The sequence below is a fragment of the Ochotona curzoniae genome, unplaced genomic scaffold (assembly GCF_017591425.1).
Source record: "Ochotona curzoniae isolate NIBS_2020 unplaced genomic scaffold, NIBS_Ocur_1.0 contig_4148, whole genome shotgun sequence".
NCBI classification, from domain to species: domain Eukaryota; kingdom Metazoa; phylum Chordata; class Mammalia; order Lagomorpha; family Ochotonidae; genus Ochotona; species Ochotona curzoniae.
In genome coordinates this window covers 3,571,025-3,587,558 of record NW_024466146.1, presented here as the reverse complement: position 1 = coordinate 3,587,558, position 16,534 = coordinate 3,571,025, and the positions used below count along the sequence as shown (strand labels likewise).

General features: G+C 37.8%; 1 protein-coding gene across 4 annotated transcripts in view; it reads right to left on the bottom strand.

Moving 5' to 3' along the window:
- Positions 1-16,534, bottom strand: part of PARD3B (par-3 family cell polarity regulator beta) — a 991,411-nt gene that overhangs the window by 147,272 nt on the left and 827,605 nt on the right. For 3 of the 4 annotated variants that reach the window (XM_040984532.1, XM_040984534.1, XM_040984533.1), the window contains one exon: positions 10,075-10,377. The exons of the other annotated variant lie outside the window; for it this stretch is intronic. In XM_040984532.1, coding sequence (XP_040840466.1) covers positions 10,075-10,377 — 303 coding nt within the window. The remainder of the gene's footprint in view (positions 1-10,074; positions 10,378-16,534) is intronic. 4 annotated transcript variants of the gene reach the window in all.

Below are 16,534 nucleotides of genomic sequence, written 5' to 3'. Positions count from 1 at the left end.
CTATGCAGAATCATAAACACAAATGAATTTGAAAACATTTTTGGAGAGGAAGATGTCATGGTATAGTAGTTTGTTTAAGCTGCCATCTGTGGTGCCAGCATCCCATATGGGTACTGGTTCGAGTCCCCGATGCTCCAGTTTTCATCTAGATTCCTTATAATTTGCATGGAGAAGCAGTGGTCCATGTCTTTGGGCTCTTGCACCCATATGGGAGACCTGGAAGAAGTTCCATGTCCCTGGCTTTGGACTGGTGAAACTCCAGCCATTGTAGCCATTTGAGGAGTGAATTAGCAAATGATAGATCACTGTGTCTCTGTTTTACCTATAAATATTTTTTGAAAAAATTGTAGAAAATGAAATTAACAGAAGTTTAATGTGAAATTTTGGAAATTCATATATAGTCTTTTTTTTAAAGATTTATTTTTATTATTATTTTTTTTATTGGAAAGGCAGATATACAGAGAGGAGAGACAGAGAGGAAGATCTTCCCTCCAATGATTCACTCCCCAAGTGAGCGCAACGGCCTGTGCTATGCTGATCCGGAGCCAGGAGACTCTTCTGGGTCTCCCACGCGGGTGCAGGGTCCCAAAGCCTTGGGCCATCCTCCTCTAAAATTTTACAATTTTACTGCCTACCACCATAAGTACATCTCCATTACCCTGAACCTCCAATTTCTCACTTGTGAAGCAGATTGTTTCCAATAGCATTTCTACCATTTTTCTAAGGCACAAATTGAACCATGTCCACTGCTAGGGTCCCCTCATGAGCTGATATAAACCATCAGTAGTTAAAAATAGGATGGCCTTGGAAGTGGACACTCAGTGAAATCACCTTTTTTTTTTTACTAACTCATGCATAATAAATGTGAAGGTCGTTTACATTTGTCATCCCTGGAAATCAACAGCTTAGGCTGACATAACTAGTATATATGGTCCCAAAAGCATGGCTCTCAGAATATGGAAAAAGTTAATGGGCACATTAAGTTTTAAATAGGGATTATGTGGTAAAGTGGAGCAAAGAATGTATCAGTTATTTTCAGCACTTCTCTGGCCATAGATACTCTTTCATGTTTGAAAGCTACTTAGAAATTAAAGGTAATGTGTGCTAAGAAAAAAAAAAATCTAATTGCGTTTGTCAGCTGATGAATTCATTCTCTATGGGAGAGGAACTTATCAACAGGATTTCCAAACTGACTGGAGATCCCTTCACCTCTGTAGAAACTCAAAACGACATCTTTAAATAATCTGTTGTATTCACTGTTCAAGTCCCTGCACAGCTTCATATACTCAGGAGTCAGAACCTGGCGTACTGCAAAATTAGGACAAGTTTAACTAGAAAAACCACTAGAAAGAATATGCCTGGGGAAAACAATCAACAGAGACATGCGTTGTGGCTCAATGAAACACTGATCTCTGAGGCTGACACCCTGTTGTGATGAAGCTATGACCCAGTACTGCCCTAGTAGCACAGGGTAGATTCAGTCAGTTGTTCACACTTGGCTATGCAGCTTCCCTACTGATACTTCCATTCTTCACTGTTCTTACTTTGGAATCTTCCCAAACACACTTTTTCAGTGGTCATGAAAAACTAAGAATGATGCCTGCTAACTGCTTTAGAAGTTATTCTGACTAAAATATTTCTGATCTTTAAAGAGAATCAGTAACAATGATAACCTCTCCAGGGAGCTAATAGGAGCATGTGAAAATTTGACCAAAATGTTATGCAGCATTAATCTATAACTAGCATTATTAAAGGGAAGTCATAGGGAGAAAAATAAGTCATCTAGAAGTATTATGTTTGTGGTGGATGCCATGGAGTAACTTCATAAAAGTCATTTGAATTCTCCATTTCTCTCTTGCTACTAGAAGTGGTATTTTAATATAGTTTTTGTCAATAAGAAGTTGTTGGGGTCTTCTGGGAAATCTTTAGAAGGAATGAGCTTTACCAGATCATTCCACTGGCTATTTGTCCTTCTTTTTCTTTCTCCTTAGAAAGTGGACAATAAGTACACAGCTGCAACACATATCTTAAAATTATGATGCAATATGAAGAAAAGCCACAACACTGGCAACAGCAAAGAAGAAAGATGAGAAGAGTCAAGTTCCTGGCCATCTAAGTTCCTCAGAGGGCAAGACAAAAATGTCAGTTGGGTTTTCTGTTGTTTACAATTAAATAAGATCAGGCATGGCATACTATTTTCAATTCTTCTGTGGCCCTGTTGAAATTGGGGAATTTTGTTCTGTGTATAATTGTTGATCTTAACTACCAAATGGACATTCCAGCGATGCAACAGGAATCTGCTATAGCCACACGCTTATTGGTTATTGATGATAAACTTACAGGCATCTACTGAGTTAAAGTTTTCAACAAACAATTGCCAATGCAGTGCAGTGTGCAATAACTGTATCATTTTATTATGTAGATGATATGACTGACGTAACAGAATCTGAGCTGTTTTTTTTAATCTTATTAACTTTTATCTCCTCCTTTTTCTGTTTCTACTTTAGTTTCTGATGACTGAAACTCATCGTCAGGAGTGGGGGTTAGATTTAGGAATTAAGCATTAACAACATCATCATGGAACAGATAAAATCTAACAGGATCAGCAGCTGTATAACCAATAACTTTCATAAATAGCTGTGTTCACTTCAATAGCCTCCAGAATGAGCAGTCTAAGAGCATATTGCAGGTCCAAAAACATTCCTAAGGAGTTATAGTTGACATCTATTAAAATAGGTACTTGTATAATTTCATTAACAGCACAAGCAAAATCTATAGGTGGTAGGAAAAGCTCTTTCTCTCAGTCTACAGTGAGAAAATTGAGGCTATACAAAATAAAATATATTTGAGCCAATGCCCTATAAAGATTAATATACAGCTTCAGGTCTTTCCCATTTGCAATTTCATGTTTTTATGATATTTCCTGTATATAATTCTGAGAGAGCACATTATCTGTGGCTATTTATTTATGAGATATGTTCAACTATTACACTAAGCTCTTGAAAGGTCAAGATCATTTTTCACCCTTTTGTCTGATCTATAGAAAATAGCAGATGCTCAGTAAATGTTTTCTATGCATGCTAGTGACCAGATGTGATCATGTCCACTTAACCAGAATATTGAAGAGTTTTATGCTGTTTGCTACTTTCATAGCTCCTATGTAGTAATAGTAATTAAAAAGCAAAAATTAATATTATATTAGTAATATAATACACCGGAAGTCACATGTCTGCGTTAAATCTAAGTGGGCACATTACTTGAGAAGTGAAAAAAAAAGAGTAAAGAAAACAGTATCTCTAGGATTCACTGGAAAGTCTTATCAGTTAAGAGAAGAAAATCTAGTGATTATCATAAACATGGTACACCTCAGTATCAGTAAGATTTTTTTTTTAAGAGTTATTAACTTATTGGACAGGTAAATTTACAGAGAGAAGGAAAGGCAAAATCTTCCATCTGCTGGTTCACTCTTCAAGTGGTCACCATGGCCAGAGCTGAGCCAATCTGAAGCCAGGACCCAGGAGCCTCTTCTGGGTCTCCCTTGCGCATGCAGAGTCACAATGCTTTGGGCTATATTCCACTGCTTTTCCAGGTCACAAGCAGGGAACTGCATGGGAAGTGGAGCAGTTGGGATAGAAGCCCAAGCCCATATGGGATCCTGGCATATGCAAGGCAAGGATTTAGTCACTAGGTGATTACACCAGGCCCGCCATAAGATATTTTTGCAAGATCTTCAAAGATGTTCACAGATGGGCTGGAGAATATAGACTATACAATAGTAGGCTAGAATAATAGATAAGAGAAAAATCTCAAAGATTTGAATGTCTCTAGTGATGAGTTGCAGTGATCGCACTTGATATTGATCAACAATGTCATCCATGACATGGATGCGCCCACAATGATTGAACAGGAGCATAATGTAACCTACACAGAGCAGCTAACACATTGGAGGAAAAAATCAATACTTTGAAATATCTTTATGGGCTACTACAATGGGCTAAAGTTAATAAGCAAATGTTTAACTTAGTTAAAGAGAACATCCTACATCCAAGAAAATCACCCTAAAATACTGGATTTAATACAAAATACTCGGAAGTTTGGCCTGATGGAAAGTTGAGAGATAAAAAAATAGATATTTTAGTTAAGAAATATAATATAAGCTCATAAGTTCTTAAAAAATATAGGTCATATTAATATGTATAAATGATTAATAACAAGGGATATAAGAGTTCCATTGATTTCTCTGTCTTCCTGACCATATCAGGGATATAGTATCTAGTTCAGTATGCTGTGATAAGTATCCTGTAATAAGTTACAGGATTCATAAACTCAGCAGACTTGAGTATCTTCAAAAAACATGCACCAAGAGGGCTAGAGATATTGAACATAAGAAAGGACTAAAACACCCAGGAGTGTCTATGCTGAGGAGATGATGATGATGCCGTGAACTTCTCAAGGTCAGGTGCATGCATTCTGCATCATTGTTAAATCTAAAACTCACACTTGGCTTGGGTTTCAGAAATGTCTGTGTGTCTTTGTGAAGGGCTCTGAATTCAGTGTAAGTTCTGTGTCCGGGTAGGCCAATGTAAAATGCATGGTAAATGCTACATGGAGATAGCATTACGGTGAACATAGAGTGAGCACCTCTCTCAGAGTAATCTAAAGCAAAAATGATGATTCATATCTATTGTCACTGGAAGCACAGCAGCATGAATAGAATGACAACTTCTGAAGGTTTCTGCAGAGATGTCACTGCTGCACAAGGCTTGACCATTGAAAGTGGCATCCAAGTCTCAGATTCTGTTAAGCCATTGATTGTTTCAACATATTTATTGAGTATAGGCTGTCCAAAAAAGTGAGATGATGATAAGGAGCAGGCCAGGTGCCTGGAGTTTGGACTCTGCACATGAGACAAGCCATCTCCTAAGTGGGCTGAACATACTCTGATAGGGGATAGGTAAGGTAGGAAAGACTAGAACCTCTATTTATGTTGTGATTAAAAAAAATCTTATTTATCCTGCACACATTCATGGGTTAAGTAAGTGTGGTATATTTAGAAAAAAGTGTACATGGATTTTAGGAGTTTTATACTCTGAAACATTTTTACTAATAGAATATGTGATCTAAAATATTTGACAACTTCTAATAAATAATGCCAAACAATCCACAGGATAATGCAAAACTGTAATCGTGTCAAGTACTACATGTATTTTCTAGTTTCCCTGCTTGTAACTATTCTGTTTGCACTCGATTATAAAGTTTTAATTGTTCATACAGGAGAGGGCTTTGAAAACATTAATAGAAAATTAGTGATAAGACAATGTGCATTTTCGATGGACGTTCTAAAGTCCTCTTACACTGTGAGAGGACTGTTACATGCAGGCACAGCATTGGAAGGGTAACACTGGAAATCCTAGTTCTCAGGCTTCCAGCATGGAACTTAGCCTGTGCTTTGCTGAGATCCTAGGAGACACACAGCAGGAGAATCTAGTCATTCATCTCTGTCGTGGTAGGAAGTGACTTTATTCCCTATCATTCACAGATGAATCCTTTACACTCTAAGCTTATTCTAAGAAGGGCTGGAGGTTCAGGGCCAACTCTTTAGAAGTATGGTTGAGACAGAGATGACACGCAACAGGAGCTACTGTGGACCACCTGCATGCGATGTTCTCCTTAGACACAGTCGCATGAACAAGTGTGGCATGCTGTATACATACTATTAGAAATACACAAAATTGACCTAATATTTAACTATCCAAATATGCAAAATTATTTTTATAATCCTTCTTTCTATAGAGAAGGAAGTGAGGACGTGCTGTTTATGCCATTCGACAGCTTCATATTCAAACCCTCCAGAGCCCTGCTCACCTTGACGCCTGTCTCCACTTGGGCAGGAATCCAACCTCCTCAGAGACGGTAGCCAAGGCGTAGCCAGGTTTCATTTGCCCATTTCTCCATGTTATCTCTTTCTATTCATCTTTCTCACTCAAGTTTCTGTTTTGTTGAGTTTCTTTTAGTTCATTGAATACATCATGCTTTCCTCCATCTCTGTTTTCACTCATGTCGTCTCCTGTTCCCCCAACACATCAGAGCCCCAATCCAAGAAGTCACCCTTTCCACAACGTGCTCTCAATGCATGCTTAGGTCTGTGTATTTGCCACTTATCAGTAAGCTCTGTAAGAGGTGGGAAGGTACCCATTTTTGATCTGGTTACTTTGGGAACCCAGTATACTGAATTCAAGTAAATATTTGATGAATTACATGCATGAAGGTAAGAAATATGAAAAGTTATGTTAGTCAGGGTTCAGGCAGTAGGATCTGGAAGAGGACTGGACCTAGCTCAGGTTTACTACAAAAATCCATGGATTAATCTCCCATTAACACACTAGGACACCAAACTGATGCAAATCTATCTATGTGATGGGAGAAGGTAAGGAAAAGAAGACTGTCTTGTAGAAAGATCTAGAATATAGTCTTGATTCCATGCTGTGGGACCTCAGGCAAGTCTTTCAACTTTCTGGGGTCTGAGATTTTACAATCCTGAAATGACAAAGTTATTTTTCTGCATGGCCTCTGAAATGTTTTGCTAGTTTTGAAATACTGTTACAGAAGAGACTGCGAAGTCTAAGTCACTCCTCTCCCATGACAGTCCTGCTCTCTTTACTACCAGGCATTTTCTGTAAGTTCTCATTCCCTCCACATCTCTTATTACATTTCTCCTTTTGCTCCTACTTACACTGAAATTATTCTCTGCAAACTAAATGATGGTCTCTTGGTGGCCAAATCCAAAAACCTTTCAGTCCTCATTCTATTAACCTCCCCGACCATTTCAAAGTGGTACTTATGTGGTACTTGTTAAACATCTTTCTCTTGGTTTTAATCCAGGTGTATGGCTCTTTTGCTTTTTCCAATGATTCCAAAGCGCCTATTTCAGCCTCTTGTTGCCTCTTGCTACTGTAATCACATCCTAGTTTGTCTCTCAATCTGTGTTCCCTTTTCTGCCAAAAACTAGAAGGGTTATTTTTTCCAAACACAGACCTATCAGGTTCTTCCACAATTATAGTCCTTTAAAGGTTCCTGTGGCCTACCCGCATGCTGATACTCACCCTGTTGGGGCCCAGGGAAGATGTAACTCCAGAACACGTGCTAACACAGATTTTCATACACTTACTACCAATCAATAAGCTTTAAGATGCAACCTATCCTTATGTATCTCACTTCAAGCTAGTTGATAGCTTTATTCCCATCATTTTTCTTCCTACCTGTACTCCTTGCTCTGGGACCTTCCAGGTATCCCTATCAAGAGCTGCTCTTTCAAGTCACTCTTCCTTTTGACATGCTTAATGATTGCAAAAGGAAAACAACTTCCCTGCTGATTCTAGTCATTTCCTACTAATCCTTCCAGAATCAGTTGGAATATCACCTCCTTTGGAGGTCTTTCCTACCTGCCTCAGGGCTTTTCTCACCTTGTGAAATATGTGAGACTTGTGCATTTTAAAGAAACAAAAAAGACATTTTTAAACCAAAATCTCTCCTTTTGCTGTACATTATAATGCAACAATCCATTTCCATGTCTGTTGGTCCCTTACTGACTAGAATATGACTTCCTCTTTGACTAGGGAAATATAATCATCTTTGTGTCTATTCCAGAGCTTTCCACAATTGCCTGAACATACTATGTGCCAAATAAATATTTACTTGAGAAACAAAAGGTCAAACAGATGAATAGGCAAATGAGGGCGCTTTCTAATTGTAGACATGTACATTTAGAACTCACAGTTCCTATGATGGTCCTTGTGGCAGACAGGGACATAGCAAAGGAGAGTAATAATAATAGTAACAATGACAGTGATAATTGCAAACATTATCAAAAGCTTAACTGCATGCCAAGACAAAAACTACGTGCTTTAAGCTTCAAAGAATAAGGAACAAAGCAGTCTTTAAATCTAATGAATGATAAGAGTAGAATAAAAATAATTCCCAGTATAAAGACTCACACTTTGATCTGTTATCCAAAAATATGACAACAGTCTAAAATTCTACTGCAAGCAGCTTTAGATCATTTATTAATACCATGGGTCAGAGCCAAAAGTGAGACTGTATTACTCATACATGTGTCTGGTCTGAGCAATAAATAACTTATTTTTTCTTAATATAATCTTAAAAGGCCTGCAGTCAGGTATTCTAAGAAATTTGTTTCCTGGTCAAACCAAAAAAGTAAAAATTATTTTAGGATTGAAATATTTTCACAAAAAAGTAAAAATTATTTTAGAATTGAATTTCCTAAATCATTTTCCAAAGAATAGCCATAAATAAGACCTGCGATGTAAGAGTTAATAAAATTTCAAGTGACAACATTTGGGGGTGATAGTGATGTTTATATGATCCTCTTGGCGACTTGCAAGGCATATTAGCATGGAAGTAAGAATGCCAGAAAAAGGAAGAAGCCTATTCCTGTGGTTTAATCTAGGCTCCACAACAGGTATTTCAACTGTAACCTTCTTAAAACACACACACACACACACACACACACACACACACACACACACACACACAGAGCCACATATGTGTGTGTGTGTTTCCATGAAATTTGTATTAGGAAAAGCTGCCTTGCAGATTGCTAGAAAAAAATGTCCCTGCCCTGAGATTCTTACAGTGGCATATGCCAAAGGACTGCTATGAAGGTCTACCTGATTTATGAAAACCAAGATTGACTATGCCTTGGGCCAGAAAAGACCATGCCTAGTATTCTTTTCTATGGGACAAAAATTCATTCCTCTATGAAAGCTAGGGAAGGAAAAGATTGAGTCTTAATCAATTCTTTGAATTAGCAGTTCAGCTATTATGGTTATATTGCACAGTCATAGGAATTTATATTTTCATTTTGTCCCAAAGAAAAACTTGACCATCTTTCTTTAATATTCTCAACTTGGAATCCTGACAGTAAGGATTAAAAATTGTTCCTTCCTTCCCACTTGGTTATTGGAAAGGCTCTGAAAGGTAATCTGTCTTCTGAAGCCACACTTTACAGTCTGCATAAAAATGCCATGATTTCCCTTCCTCTCCCCAACCTAATTGAAAGTGCATAATATCACCCAGCTGGGGAAATGTAAACGGTAAACATATGCAATATATCATGCTATCACACAAAAAGATGGTTACTAATAGGGACTGGGTGGTTGTCAGAACTCTAAAAATCTGCAAAAACAAGTCTCTTCTAGAATAAGAAGCCTTTGTGCCTGCTATGCTCCTGCTTCTAGACATCAACTTCCAGACAGGATACAGCAAAACTGCTAAACTCTTTTCTTGTATGTGTAATTGCAAGGGTCACTTAACAGCATACATTGACTAGAACTCTTTATGATCAGCCCTTTGAGAGCCCAGGCATTTTCCTTTGGGCAGGAGGTGGGGTTGGAATCACCTTGCTGCCTACCCATTTCAATTGCTCTGACAGATGTTCCTATTATCTGTTTCCTTAGTGCTAAGCATAAAGATCCTTGGCCTTGTCACCCCTTATCTCTCTCTACTTCATCAAACTCCTATTGCCAAGATTATCCCCTTTTCTGCTCCCAGGCATCCATGAATATCTATACAGAGTCTCATGTACAAAGTCTCAATCTTACTTTTCAAAGTCCTTGTACTTCTACGGCTATCTATAATTTCACTTCCATCACACCTACTTGGAAGCCATCATTTTCTCTTCTTTGACTTCTCACCTCCAAGTGTCACACCGTGATTTTGAATGAGTCTTTTATAATAGGGCCCTTAAGAGGCAGGACAATATTCCTTCCAAGCTTTCATCATTAGTTCTCTGTCACAATATCCTTGCAAAAATTGTTCCCTGTTGCACCATGAACTCTGCTACTACTATTCACTCATGCCACCTTATAACTGGTGATGGTTTTAGTTTTGATGGCTGATACTTCATGCATAGGTCAAAGTATAGCATTTGTCTAGGGTACTCTGCCACTTCAGTTTTAATAGATTGAAGGATATATTTTCATCTGCTTCAGTAGTACAGACGATTTGAAATGTACTGAATTAAAACTACATTCATCTTCCACTAAGTTATATTACCTGTCAACTGGAGCCGGTGGATGGTATGGCTTATTGACCTTGGCATACAGACCCTCTAAGTGGTCTCTCTCTGGAGACAGTGGACGGCCATCCCGAGGGTAACCAAGTGGAGCAGCCCGAGGAGGAGATGGAGATCTAAAGACATTTGCTGATGCACATGGCTCCCGGAAGTGGTTCACTCTGGCATAATTGGGGTCCATTTCATCATCATCCATATCATGCATTGATCCCATTGCAGTGGTAGCATAATCAATAAGTCCTCTTGTCTGTTTTTCCCTTAGTTCCTGATGTTTTGCTCCAATCCTGTAAAACGAAGACAAGGTGGTTGTGAGTTTCTCACGCTTGTTTAATGAAATGGTTTCTTGAATTGATGATAGCTTTTCCTGTCACTTCACCGTTTACTCAAGATCACCCTCTACAAAAGTGCTATAGCATATGAGGATTCATTTTATACATCTGAACTTTTCATAGTGCCTTGGATAGCAATGCCTAAGTATTTTGATATCTTGGCACTGATGACTATGCTGAAGCAGAATCAGAGGGAAATTTTCATTAATATTCCTTCCATATTAATGGAATGTGTTTGTGGGAACAGTGCATGTTTTGAAAGTTTTTCTTGGTATAGAGACTCATATTAAAGAGTCCATCAGAATCCTTTAACTTTTTCTATGAATTTACAGTATAGTGCATTAGAGTTCCACTGTACTCTTCAACATAAGAGCTTGCAAAATTGATTTAAATAAGAAAAAAGAAAAGCAGAGGCTTTCAGGTCATTAAAAAAACAGTGGGACTAGGGTATTTTATAGGAGACTCTTAAGTTTTTTGGTTACACAAATGGGGAATCATTGTACCTCATTATATAGGGTCTAGGGAAAGACTAAAAAAATGAAAAAATTAATAGGTTCCTGACAGAGATGAATTGGCACATATAAGTGAATTAAACACCATTACTGGCAGAACTCCACAGCACTAAAGCCTTTAGTGATATTAAAAATACTATTGCTAATCAGCACCACTGTGTAGATATTGAGAACGAAGCAGAAAAATACACTTAGGTCCTAATCCTTCTGAATTTTGGAGATTTGACATTTAATCTGGAAAGTGTTAGTTCATCTCTCCTGAATTTCCAGTTACATGTTTATACAGAAAGGTCACTCTGGCTTCGTTACTTGCCAGCAGCGATCTTCATGATGTTAGGTCTCCAGCACTAACGAGGGAAGAGTGTAACTTGTGCCACCGAGCAAACAAGGTGCACTGCACACAGGATGACAGAGCAAGGCCTTGCTAGCTCAGGAGGCCACAGACAGACACAAAAGCTTGGGGACACACCCAAAGCCCTGGGTTCCAGGAAGATGAGAGGGCTGTGGGCTATAGAGAACCATCTATCTCCATGCTCCTGGAGATAGAGGTAGAAGGCCTGGCAAAGTCAAAAAACAAAACCCCAAACACCTCAGTGGCACCTCCCTTGAAACAGGAACAGCTGCTTTTGCACATGGAAGCCAGTTTTATTTTACAAAACATCAAACCCTTTGTACAAATTTTCAGAAGCCATGATCTTTCAAGGCATTTTCTCTTTTGGCAGAACAACATTTTTAATCATTTATTTTTGAGCAGACAGAAGGAGAAAAGAAACCAGGGGGGAGAGGAAAAATAAGGCAAAAATGCAAGAAAATCACAAACCAGATCAAAACAAAGAAACCAAACCAAAAAGAAGGCATAGAATAAAAAAATGAAATTTGTCCTCAAATCACAACAGTTGAGAATAAATGCCAAGACACATTACTGGATACTTCTTGTGACTAAGCCAAATCATGCATCTTACACATACGTAATTAGAAGAATTTATATTTTTTGCAAAAAGCGGCTGAATCTCCAAGGGATTTTGAATTAAGATGAAAGGAAGATTACACAGTAGGGCACCCATTAAGGGGCCTTGCTTGTCCTCTTTCAATGCGTGTTAGTCCTAGATTCATGGTTGTTTGTTTTGAATAATTTTTGATAAAAAAGATAACCTGCTTCATTCTGCAACAAAACAATCTTTCCAGGGATGGTGCAGACTCCATTATCAGAGCATGCTTGCTGTACTATGGTGATAGGGATGGATTTCCATTGCAAATGGAGCAAGACATCAATAAAGTGAGGGGGTGGGATTCTGTGTGGTTACCATCCCTCCCCCTGGAGGAGGATACCTTCAAGAGAAATCATTTGGCAGGAAGATGAATATCTCACAGTAGCCGCATGGGGCTACACGTGGGCATTAATGGAAGAAGACAAGAGAACAGTTAGATTTTTTAAAATCACAGAAATATAACACTGGTGTCTGTGTCTCTTACCCATCACTTGTCTGCCTTACAGTGCATTTTTTTCCCCTTTCATTAATTAAGCTTGATAAGAATGCAGAGGTTCTCTGGTGAAAAGGACTGTGTGAATGCAAAGCAGTATTCTATCTTGTATTTTTTTCCTTTCTAAAAGAAAACCAAATTCTTCCTTGATCCTCTCTGCACCACTGAGTGCTTCAGTACTAATTTCATATTAATCACTCAGTGGGTGAAATAGTAATTTCTCTGAACCATCATTATTATGCCATACATCAGGGTCTCTGCATGTGGAGGAGGACAAGGAAGTCTCTGGCAAGGGGTGGAGGGAGGCAGAAGAGTCTCTCAAGACAGAAGAGTCAAAGGAAAGGACTTCTTGTTTTGTAGCTCTAACCTCCGTGCCCCAATCCAGTTCAGGGGCAGGAACTTCCACTTGGAAGTTTCTTTGCCACTAAGAATTCAACCTGTTACAATATCATTTTTTTTTTCAAAATAGATTTTAAGAACACACTCGTTTTCTAGTTGATGGAATTGTCATTCTTGTGAGCACACAGCCTTTAAATTGTTGAAATCACCACGATTTTTTTTTTTCTTAAATGAGGCTTTTGGAAATCCTTTATTTCAGTTTTGTTTAGTCACAGTAACCTATTGTTCAGGTTTTTATACTGCCTTGATCCCCACTGTCCAATATAGTGGCCATAAGCTATGCTTATCTTTATGAATTTAAATTTGAATAAAATTAAAACCTCAGTTATCCAAATCACATTAAAAGAGCCTAATGATTCCATTTAGTTAGTGGTAACTCGATTAAATAACAGAGATTGTAGACCAATCCTTTTGCTATACAAAGTTCTATTGGACAGTGCCAGCCTACATTAATCTAAGAATTTTTGCTGTCACCTCATGTCACTTTAATTTCTACACTAAAAGGCTACTGCAATAATCCCCCTTAGACAGCATTTCATGATCTGTCAGGGCAAGTATTTCTAATACAAGATTATTTCAAAGGACGGAATAAAAGTATGGCTACTCTACTTCTCTTTCTGAAACTTGAAATGAGCAAACAATACAGAAATTGGGAAGGAATTCCATCCACGATGGAATTAGAAAATGGCCATAATCTCATATCTTTAGGTGGAATTTGGACCAAGCCCAAAAGGGGGAAGCATACCAAGTGTTGACACGCATGTCTCCAGCAGGATATATATTTCACTGAAAATAAGGAGGGAGTCTAGACGAGCACAGACAACAACTTGTATTTAGACTGAAGGTCCCTGGAATTGAGGCATAAATCTTTGTGAGGATTTAACTTCAGATCAGAGACACAGAGTTAGAAGAGATATTTCCCGAGCAGGTCTTGTGCCATGAAGAACTTTCACGGATATTAGAAAGGGAGAAGAGAGAAGGATCAACCTGATTTGTAGCTGATAGGCAGACTCATCAAAATGAAGGATTGAGGAATCTTCCCTAACAAGCAGACAGATCACTTGCCAGAATAATCTGCTCTCTAAAGCTGGAAGACACAGAAAACAAGGCTCCTAGACCAGTACGCCCAGCCAACCTGGCAAGAAGACATTTTTTCAAGAACATACAGATCCGAAGCTGCTGATGATGCTAGGTTACTCTGCCTCTGTCACCTAGTGACACAGTTCAGCTTGTGTTATTTTAAAATATTTCAAGTACTGGAAAACATTAATTAATTGACCCAGATAAACATTTATAATTTTAAATATAATAAGCCAAAGTACTGTTTCAAGGAGAACACTCAAGACGGCTACAAAATCAGACAAGTTCACGTTGCCCTCAAAAGAAAAATTGTCTCAAACATTAAAACACACAAAGGACATCTAATACTTGTTGATCTGTCTTGGGAAAATAATGTAGGCAAACGTTTTATATTGCACTTTGCAAAAACTGCACTTCTTTTCCAAACTCAAGTTTTCTGGTGTTTCACTCAACACTCTTGTGTTGAGTGAGGCTACTGACACCATTTTGGCCACATCTCGGATGGTTAGCATTTTTGACAATTAGCTTTTTGAAAATTTGGGTATGTACATTGCACCATAGACATATTGCTATTGAGCATTTAATAGATTATAGAATAAAGATAACTTTTTCATACACTGAGAACCCAAAGAATTCGCGTGTCTTGCTTTATGAGGATATTTGCTTTATTGCAGTGATCTAGAATTGAACATTCACTGTTTTGGGGGCATGCCTATAATGAAAACAAAAATCAAATACAAATAAAGAATTAAACCTGGTGGCTACAGTATGAATATTTTCTCAAATTCCTCTGTTGAACTGCATCCTCATTGTGGTGATACATTGAAGGGATGTCTTTTGGGAGGTGATGTTATCATGGGTTACAGCCCTTTGGAAAAATGCGCTGAGCCAATGGTGAAGCTCTGGAATGGTAGTTCTGAAGGTGACCAAATATAAGGCTATGGCTAAATACCAGTGCAAAAACAACCACAAAAATATGTAAATGCTATAATCTCTGACAATATGAAAATTATATACTAGTGAAAAATCCGAAACCAGTAAGCCAGTGAGTCAGGACAAACTTCACATTTTGATTTAACTGTATTTATTTCTTTACCTTATAAAGCAGGTTTCAGTAGTTAGTTTAAAATTGATAAATCAAGAAATAGAAGACTGAGTGTATTACACATAATCATAATCAATTTACTACAGTTATATTTAGTCCCTCAGCTCAAATGCATTTGCCAAGAATATCTATTTTCCATTAGTCAAATATACAACTGTGTTCCATCTAGTGGGAGGATAAAGTTTGCTCATAGACTATACAGATCTCAGGAGTTTGATATCACTTTCTCTTCAACCCATACATTTAGAAAGTCCTTTATTACTTTGCAATTATTATGTAGTTATGCAGTTCTCTCATTTAATGCTAGCTCTGCAAGAAACTATAATTTTGTTATAGTGCCTTTCACAGTAGCCAAAATATGATATCAAGCACATGGATGGATGGAAAGAGAAAATGTAGTATACATAATGGAATAGTACCAGTCATAAAAAGAATGAAATCTGGACATCTACGACCACCATGATAGAACAGAGATCATATGCTAAGTAAAATAAGCTAGAAACAGGAGGGAAGTGCTGTGTATTGACATATGTGGAAATACAAAATAAATAAAACCAATTTATTTGAACATAGAGTAGAGATGACCAGAGTCTGGGAACATTGTTGGTCAGGGAGAGAGGAACAGAAGGAGATTGAATAACAGGTACCAAATCATAGCCAGATGGAAGTAACAAGCTCAAGAGTTACACAGCACTGTACGCATCTCTAACTTCACAACAATGCAGTCTCTACTATGGAAATAGTTAGAATTGAGGAATTAGTGGTCTCCACACACAAAGTAAAGGAAATGGAAATGTGAAGTACCTGTTTAAATGGGATTACACTGCACATTTCTATTGAAATATTGCACTCTATACCACAAATATGTACAATTGTCAGATAATAATAAAACATTGAACTTATTAAATAAGTAACAAAAACAAAGAAGGTAAATAAATATTTACTATGAAACAACAGTCCTAATGGCATACAGTCATCTTACCAGAGCTCTTGGGATACACAGTATGTCTTGAGTTGATAAGTTTGCCTTTTATATTTTCTGGATATAAAACTATTAGGCCATTGTTTTTAGAGAATTATACATACATGGTCTCATTTTGTTATTGACACAAGTATTGCTTTTGAAAAGCTGAATGATAATCTAAGGGTCCTGCCCTGTGTCACAGCACGCACAGCTACTGCCTATCCCATATGGGTACAGGCTCAAACCCCAAATGCTCAATTTCTGGCCCAGTTCCTTGTCAATGGCCTGGGAAAAACAGTGGCAAACAGCATAAGTATTTGAACCCTTAAACCATGTGGAAGAACAAGATGAAGCTCCTGGATGTTAGCAAGTCTGCCAACTGTGAGCATCGTGGGAGTGAACCAGCAGAGAGAGGACGGAGGATAGATAAATAAGCAATTTATTACATAAATAAATAAATCCAAAAAGCCAAATTTAAAAGGTAGACAATAACCTAATAAATTCCCTTATAAATCACTCATACTCAATTTGCTCTTCTGCTTATCTGACCAGAATTTCATATGTTTTCTT